At 65.2% G+C, this 7,859-nt stretch overlaps 4 protein-coding genes across 4 annotated transcripts; 2 read left to right on the top strand and 2 right to left on the bottom strand.

Annotated features, from left to right (window-relative positions):
* Positions 1-823, bottom strand: Q8F55_000593 (uncharacterized protein; the record flags this gene model as incomplete). Its single annotated transcript, XM_069349244.1, has 3 exons — positions 1-291; positions 360-535; positions 577-823. 3 exons carry the CDS (start codon positions 821-823, stop codon positions 1-3), a joined length of 714 nt encoding a protein of 237 aa, XP_069212788.1.
* An 894-nt stretch (positions 824-1,717) lies between these two features.
* Positions 1,718-2,047, bottom strand: Q8F55_000592 (uncharacterized protein; the record flags this gene model as incomplete). The annotated part of the gene is made up of 1 exon (XM_069349243.1): positions 1,718-2,047. One exon carries the CDS (start codon positions 2,045-2,047, stop codon positions 1,718-1,720), a length of 330 nt encoding a protein of 109 aa, XP_069212787.1.
* A 2,309-nt stretch (positions 2,048-4,356) lies between these two features.
* MPE1 lies at positions 4,357-6,298 on the top strand (the record flags this gene model as incomplete). The annotated part of the gene is made up of 5 exons (XM_069349242.1): positions 4,357-4,519; positions 4,557-4,816; positions 4,863-5,627; positions 5,672-5,776; positions 5,825-6,298. 5 exons carry the CDS (start codon positions 4,357-4,359, stop codon positions 6,296-6,298), a joined length of 1,767 nt encoding a protein of 588 aa, XP_069212786.1.
* Positions 6,299-7,145: 847 nt separating this feature from the next.
* ERV1_1 (Flavin-linked sulfhydryl oxidase of the mitochondrial IMS) lies at positions 7,146-7,795 on the top strand (the record flags this gene model as incomplete). The annotated part of the gene is made up of 2 exons (XM_069349241.1): positions 7,146-7,598; positions 7,781-7,795. The coding sequence occupies 2 exons, from the start codon at positions 7,146-7,148 to the stop codon at positions 7,793-7,795; spliced, it is 468 nt and encodes a 155-aa protein (XP_069212785.1).
* Between the last annotated feature and the right edge of the window lie 64 nt (positions 7,796-7,859).

Raw genomic sequence — 7,859 nt, 5'->3', positions numbered from 1 at the left:
CTAGTACCCCACCACCGGCGCCTTGTTGGCCCACTCCTCGCCCTGCAGACAGCGCGTCGCCACAAAGCGCCCGACGTCCGCGCGGCTAACGTAGTAAGTGTACGCATCGGCCGCGGCCTTGACCGCGTGCCCCCCGCTCCCGTCGGTCAGCAGCGCGGGCCGCACCACAACCACCTCGGGGAGGAAGTCCTCCCGCACCGCCGCCGGCTCGGCCACGACAGGCGGCACGGCGTCCGGCGTCGGGAGCCCGCGCGCCGCCCGGCGGACGAGGTACTCGAGCCCCTCTTTGTCCTGGTGCGGCGTGTCCAAGAGCCAGGGGTAGAGGATCTGCGGTCAGCCCGGCAGGTGGAGACACTCACGCGCAGGGCGAGGGGCATGGCGCCGTGGTTGTCCCCGATACCCATGGAGCTGATGGCCACGAGGCGGGGCGTGGCGCCGAGGCGCGCGAGGGCGCGCAGCAGGGCCACGGCGGCGCGCGTGCACACGCTCGGCTGGTCGAGCACGATGCCGCGGAGCGTGAGGCGGGGCACGCCGCCTGGTTCGGGTCAGTCGGGTGGTCAATCAGGCCCGGCCCACCGATGGAAGTGACGACCACGTCGGGGGTTTCTTCCAGCAGCGCAGCCACGTCCTCCTCGCGCGTGGCGTCACCGGCGACGACACGCACGCGCCCGCTCTTCACGGCGGGGCCGACGACGCCGTCGGCGTCGAGCGCGTCCGCGCGCCGGAGGAGGAGGGAGACGCGCGTGATGGCCGGGTCGGAGAGGGCCGCGAGCAGCGTGTGGTAGTTTACGCCGCGGGAGGCGCCGAGGATGGCGAGGTGCATGGGGGGTGGGGGGAGGGGGGGTCGGAATTGGAGGGTCCGCGGGGGGCTTGCTTGGGACAAGTTGAGGCGAGTGGCGGTATGAACGAGGAGCACTGGGCTCGCTGCTCGCACATTGCCTTTATACCCCGCCACTCTTGCCCGCTTGCTGCGCCCCGCGCCCACCCACGCCTGACGTCGACGGCGCTAACAACGCCGCGTGTGTGCATTGCATCGCAAGCTCTGGGCGCGGGGCGGTTGTTGACTCGTTGGCTTCTGGCGCCTCTGACACCGACGCGTCGGTCCCGGCACGCTGGCGGACATGACGTGCCTCGGCAGTCTCGGCACGCTGGCGTTGCTGCCTCGGCCAAGCGGCCAGCGAATGTTCCATTGCGCTTTGGCCGTGGTTTTGCGACAACTCGGGAGCCGAGGGAGGCTTGTTCTGCCCGAGTCGTGCGGCGCTGCTCGCTGCTTGCTGCTCGCTGCTCCTCTCCGTGCTCCGTCGCTGACCCGCTCATGCTTTACCCACACACCGCACGCATCACGCAACCCCTCCCACCCACGACGAATAGGGCCCTCCCAATTCCAGTTGCAGCACGACGCGCCGCGCTTTTGCTCCCGCTCCCACCCTCCGGGCTTTCCTGTCAAACCTTCCATCTATCTTACAAACGCCTGCGGCGTGGTTTGTTTTTTTCTGCAATCATGCTACTATATGACGGTGACACTGCGAGCCATGGACGTTGTTGGCGATAATGAAGACACGAGATTAAGCCCAAAATGTTGAAATTGAAACAGAGTGACCACCGTTGAGGGGGACAAGTCGTAATGCTGGGGAGGAGTCATGCGACGAGGCAGGCACGCACACGCTCGGGGGAGGAACCAGTCGACCACCGAACACCGAGTTTGGGGGGACCGAGATTAATCAACCTCCATCGTGTGCTGGCCCATGCCGACATCCTCGACCCAGCGCTCTTCGCACGTCGATTTGGCGTCGTGCGGCCATGCAGGGTCGGGCTTGGCGACATGGTGATGGTGGTGGTTTGAGCTCTGGCCAAACACGGGTGATGTTGGCGGCGCGGGCGGCGGGGCGCGTCCGAGGGGCACAAACAGGCTGTGGAAGCCGCATCGTGACCGCTCGACCTTGACCTCGATCGAGAGCTGCACGCGCTGCTGCTTGCCAGAGGTCGACGACATCTTCTTTGGCATTTTTGGCCGGTGCTTGTTGCCACTCAGGGGCGTGGGCTTCATGTGTGGCGAGGGCGGCGATGGCGAGCACGAAGCAGACGACGAGCCGGCCGTGGGTGGGGAAGTGCCTGACCCCGAAGATGTCAGAAGCGGAGAAGAATAAGACGACGTGAAGGCGGGCCGGGCAAAGGGGACAGGCTTGGGGTGGAACAGTTGTGGGCTGTGGTTTGCGCTGCGGTGGGGGGAGGAGCGGGCCGGCGCAGAGTCGAACATGGTGGGGGCTGTTGTGTTGGTGGAGCGAGTGGGCATGCGAGGGGGCGAGTGGTTTGGAGCGAGCGAGTGAGTGAGGTGGTGCAGTTGGGTTTGAGCACTGGCTGGCGAGGGGTTAGCTGGGTGCGAGGTTGTCATGTCCATCACACTCACCTAGAGTGGGGGAGCTTTGTTAATGGCGCAGATGGGTGGGTACAGGTTGTTGGGGTGCGAGCCGTTGTCGTGATCGGGTACAATGCTTGTGGTGGTTTTGATGTAGCAGTAGTGACTGGGGCGTGTCTGTGGGCGTAGAGAGGTGGTGCAAAGATGAAGTATGTGTGATGAAGACGAGGACGAGGAGGACGGTGTGCAGCGGTGTGCAGCTCCAAAGGAAGAGGGGTGGGTGTGGTCTAGGGTGGTGGTCTGGGTGGGGTGGCCTGGGTGGCCTGGGTGGGTGGAGTGTGTCGTCGCAAAAGGGGGCAGGTGGAATGGGGGGCGACGGCGCAGGGTGCAAAAGGGCAGAAGGGCGGTAGAGCGTCAGAGGACGAGCAGGGGGAACTGGAATACAACCAACAAGCACAAGCACCTGCGCGGGCCACGAGCGACAGCAGCAGCAGCTAGCAGCAGCAGCAGCAGCGGCGGCGGCGGCGGAGGCGGCGGCACAAGGAAAAAGGCACATGATTCGTATGGCCAGGTTTTCGTTTTTCGACGACCCTGTGTGCTGGCAGCTGGCAGACTGACTGACTGGCCTCGAGCCGCCCCCAATGTAAGGGCACCGCCGTCAATGTCAGGCCCGTGAGCGAGCGCTTGCACCGGCGCCGCCTGGCCGCCGCCCGCCGTGAGCGCCGCAGCCCGCCTACCCACGGCCGTTGGAGGGCGGCCGACCGGCTGGTTTCAGGGAAGCGCTGGCCGCGCCCAGACCCAAACTCGCAGCGAGTGGTTGCTGCTGGCCCACCCAAAGCTCATTTCAGTGACCTCAGTATGACCAAAGTCGTGTCACCAGGCTGACCCTGGCTGGCCCTCGCTCGCTCGCCAGCTCGCTCGGACGCGCAACATGCTCCTCGCCCCAGCCCCTGCCCTCGGCGTTGGCCGACACCCACCTCGCTCCGCCAAGCACGCGCCCCGATGCGAGTCCGAGTCAGTGGCGTCGAGGCGCCGAGGATTTGTACTGGCCAGGCTGCGGGGCGAGGCGACCCCGCGGCCCAAGCCGTGCAGCGATGGCTGGGCGGTGCCGTGCCCCGGATCTGACTGGAGACAGTGGCAAGTAACAGAGCAAGGCAGTTTCACGTCCGTGCCAAAGTAGCGCCCGTCGCGTCGTACACGTCGTCGTCGTCGAAGAAGAGGCGACAAACACCCTCCCCTCCCCCTGGACGGGCTCGCTCAGGAAGGCATGAGCGCATGCCGAAACACCGCCGCGGCAGTCTGACGTGTCGGCCAGCATCAACCCGCTCAAACGCCCTCGTTCCTCAGGACCATCCTGCGACCCGTCAGCTGGGCTGGAAGATCGCTCGCTGGCGTCGGGCGCTGCTTGGCGAGGCTAGCGCTGGCCAACCAGCACGCGCTGGCACATCTAAGAACAGACCTGCGCCAGCTACACTCGCCTGCCCAGCACAGATGTCTTTACAAATAAGCAGTCGCGGCCCTGGCCGTGTGGGACAGCGCCGCCACAAAATACAAATGAGGACGACGAGGGGCAAAAATCGCAGCAGCAGCAGCATTGAGGCTAAAGTACGGGTTCAGGGTGCTGCTTCCGCACCGTGCCTGACACGTGATGGGACTGCGCGTGGTATTGATTCCGTGATTTGGGCATGACGTGGGATCCAGGCTGGACTTGATAAGGCTACTCCCGCCCGGTCGTCACTGTCTTGCCATCGCCACCACCTGAAGAACAATCAATGCGGATAAGAACACCTCCCACCTCATCTCATCTTATCATACCATACCCACTTGAACCCCCCGCACACCCGGGGCAGATAGAGCATTGGAGACGCAGCTCGTGATACCTACCGATTCCCTTGCCCCCGACCCAGAGCCAAAAGCCCCAGCGCAGCCTCGACGGCTGGCCTTTGTCAGACTCTCGCGAGACCCAGCTTGTGACATAGCCTTGAGACACACCCACCACCATGTCAACAGTCTTCTACCGCTGGGGCGCGGGCCGCGATGAGTCGCGCGCAAAGTTTGACGGCACGCACATCTCGGTGTTTGACTTCAAGCGCCAGGTGATGCTGGGCAACAACCTGGGCAACGGCAAGGACTTTGACCTGGTCGTGCTCGAGAACGGAGAGGGTGGGTGGCGACGACGTGGACCCGTACTGACCCGCAGAACTCAAGAACGATGACCACCAGATTCCCCGCTCGTCGTCGCTCGTCGTCCGCCGCCGCCCGGCCATCATGAAGGGCCGCGGCACGGCCCAGAACTACATTGTCGGCACCGACGCGGCCTCGTCGCTCACGGGCGAGCACCGTATCGAGGCGCATGCGCGCGAGGCGATGAAGGACAGGCTGTTGAACCGCGGCGCGCGTGGCGCGGCCGGCACGTTTGGAAGCTTGAGCCGGCGATTTGATGGCAAGGAGGACAAGGCGGTAGGTTTGGATGTGGAGTTACCTGGCGTGAAGCTAACACCGCTAGGCCCAGCCCGCCGTCGCAGTCACGACCGGCGATGCCGACGAAGATGCACGCATCAAGGCCATGCTCAAGCAGCAGGACGAGACGTGGGAGGAGATGCAGATGGACATGTCGACACAGACGCGCTTCAACCCCGGCAACAGGCGGCCCATCAAGCCAGCAGGCCCAGGCGGCGGACCTCCCAAGTTTGACTTCTCCGTCGCGCCAGACAAGGAGCCACCAGTCGGCTACATCTGTTACAAGTGTGGACAGAAGGGCCACTGGATCCAAAACTGCCCCGACAACAACGACCCACAGGCGCAAGGCAAGCGCTACGTCCGTGTGACTGGTATCCCGCGCATGTTCCTCAAGACGGTCGAGACGCCAACAACAGGCGAGGGGTCTTCGGGCGGTGCAATGCTCACTGCCGACGGAGGCTTTGTGCGCGCCGTGGCCGACCAGCGCGCGTGGCAGAAGCAGGCGGCGACCAAACCGCGTGCCCTGACGGGTGCCGATGTCCGCGATCAGGAGCCGCTCGACAGCGAGCTCACATGCCCGCTGTGCAAGAAGCTCGTGTGGGAGGCTGTGCGTGTGCCGTGCTGCAACGCTGCCTTCTGCGAGGAGTGCATCTCGACGCACCTGCTCGAGCACGACTTTGAGTGCCCGGCCTGCGAGAGCAAGGTTGCGAGCTTGGACAAGCTGCAGCCGGACGAGGAGCTGCGCGAGCGCGTCAAGAACTACGTGTCTGGCGAGCTGGAGAAGAACAAGAAGGAGGCGGGAGAGGAAGAGGTGAGTGGGATGGGGTGTGCCGGTTGGCTGTGGCTGATGTTCAGAACGAGGATGAGGCGGCTGGCGACGACAAGGGCGACGTGAGCGGCAAGAACCCGTTCTCGGGCCCGTTACCCGACATGAACACGATGCAGGAGTACCTGCAGGCGGTGAGTGACGGCTTAGGCCAGCCCTTGAGCCATGCTGACCCACGCCAGATGATGATGTCGCTGCGCAACCCGCTGGTGCCACCGCCGCTCAAGGCGCAGCTGCAGGCGCACATCAAGATCACGAACGCCAACCTGATCCAGATGCAGATGCTGGCGGCGCAGGGCATGATCTTTGGCGGCATGGCGGGCGCGATGAACGCGATGGGCGCCGGCGCCGGCGTCAACGGCATGGGCATGGGCAACGTCATGGCCAACCCGATGATGATGGGCGGCGGCGGCATGCCGGGGCAGCACAACGGCAACGGCCAGCTCGGGCCCGTGCCGGGTCCGGGGCAGATGATGCCGCACCAGCACCAGCAGCCGCACCACGGGCGCGGCGGCCACCGCGGCGGGTTCAACCGCGGTGGGTTTGGCTTCCGCGGCCGGGGCGGGTTCCGCGGGCGCGGTGGTGGCGGCGGCGGGTTCAAGCGCCAGGCCGAGGAGCACGGCGGGGGCATGGACAAGATGCAGCGGGTGGGGTAGGCGTGTTGTAGGATAGATGCAGCCATGTAGAGTTAAACGCGGCCTGGGAAAGACGCGAGGTGGAAGGGAAGCCGCCAGGTGGAATGGAAGACGTGGTGAAGCGAAGACGTGGAAGGAAGACATCGGATAAGAAGACTTGGAGGAAGGCTGATGAGGCATGAAGACACGCCCTGAACCGTCCATAGATGCCAGCAAAAGCAAACCCAAACAGTTCAATAGTTGATAGTTGATAAAACCCCAAAAAATGCACATACACGATGCCAAACAGCCAGCTGCAACATTGAGCAAGTGTACTGACGATACCGAGTCGTTTCTGCCAGACGGGAGCCGAGGAGAAAGAGCAGGGCGTGTCCACGGCGCTCTAGCAGCCAAAAGCACCACGCCCCAAGCCGCTCAACCCACTCCACTCCTCCCCCACCACCAGAGACGCGCTGCCCCGGGGCAAACGCGTCGTACATGGCCGGGACAGGAGGCGACGGAGCACGAGGGGGGGTCTTAGCGGGCGGGCACGCGCGGGCCGGGGTGTCCCACTCTCTCGGGCACATAATTCCACTCCCCGTCCCCGCAGCCACCGACCATGGCTTCACCCCGCGCATGCACGTCACGCCCGCCGCGCACTGCAGTGTGTAGTGTGCCGTCGAGCCCTCCGAACCCGAGGTGGCGCCACACCCAGGCCGGCGGGAGCAATTCCGGCGCGGGGCCGCTGGTTGCCGAGTGGCCGCGCTGATGAATCATCGATGGCCGAAATGTTGACGCTCTTGAGTCGTTATAAACCTCGGCCGGGTACCCTCGTTGACCACCGCGTCGCCTTCGTCCACCACCTCGCCCCCCTCGTCTACCACGCGCCATGTCCCCCCCCGCCGGCACCCCCGGCACCGAGCCCCGCCGCACGACCAAAGAGACCCACCCGCACCTCCCCCCCGGGCTCATCCTCGACGAGAACGGCAAGGTGTGCAAGGTGTGCAACACGTGGCAGGACTTTGGCAAGATCAAGATGCGCAAGAAGCCCGCGGGTGCGGGAGCGGCGCCAGCCGCGACCGCCGCAGGCGCAGCGACCGTCGCCACCACGGCGGCAGCAGCAGCGGCAGTGCCCGACCGCACCAACTGCCCGCCCGACACGGCAGAGCTAGGCCGCGCGACCTGGGCCTTCCTGCACACCACGGCGGCGTACTACCCCGCCTCCCCGACCCCCACGCAGCAGGGGCACATGCGCGCGCTCCTCGCCTCCTTGCCGGCGCTGTACCCTTGCGGATGGTGCGCCGACGACTTTGGGCGCGCGGTGGCTGCCGCCCCGCCGGTCGTGAGTAGTCGCGAGAGCCTCAGCCGCTGGCTTTGTGAGCGGCATAATGAGGTCAATCGGAAGCTGGGGAAGGACGAGTTTAAGTGCGATTGGGGGTCGTTGGACGCGCGGTGGAAGACGGGGCCGAAGGACGGGAGCTGCGATTGTGAGTTGCGGCGTGTTGGGTGGCGCTGACCGAGCAGAGAGACATTAGATAGCGGACGTGTCGACGCGACGCGGCGCCACCACACCCACTGTACCACCATCATGCATCACCCCTCG

The sequence above is a fragment of the Vanrija albida genome, assembly GCF_041260175.1.
Source record: "Vanrija albida strain AlHP1 chromosome Unknown contig_1, whole genome shotgun sequence".
NCBI classification, from domain to species: Eukaryota; Fungi; Basidiomycota; class Tremellomycetes; order Trichosporonales; family Trichosporonaceae; genus Vanrija; species Vanrija albida.
This window is presented reverse-complemented; position numbering and strand designations above follow the sequence as displayed.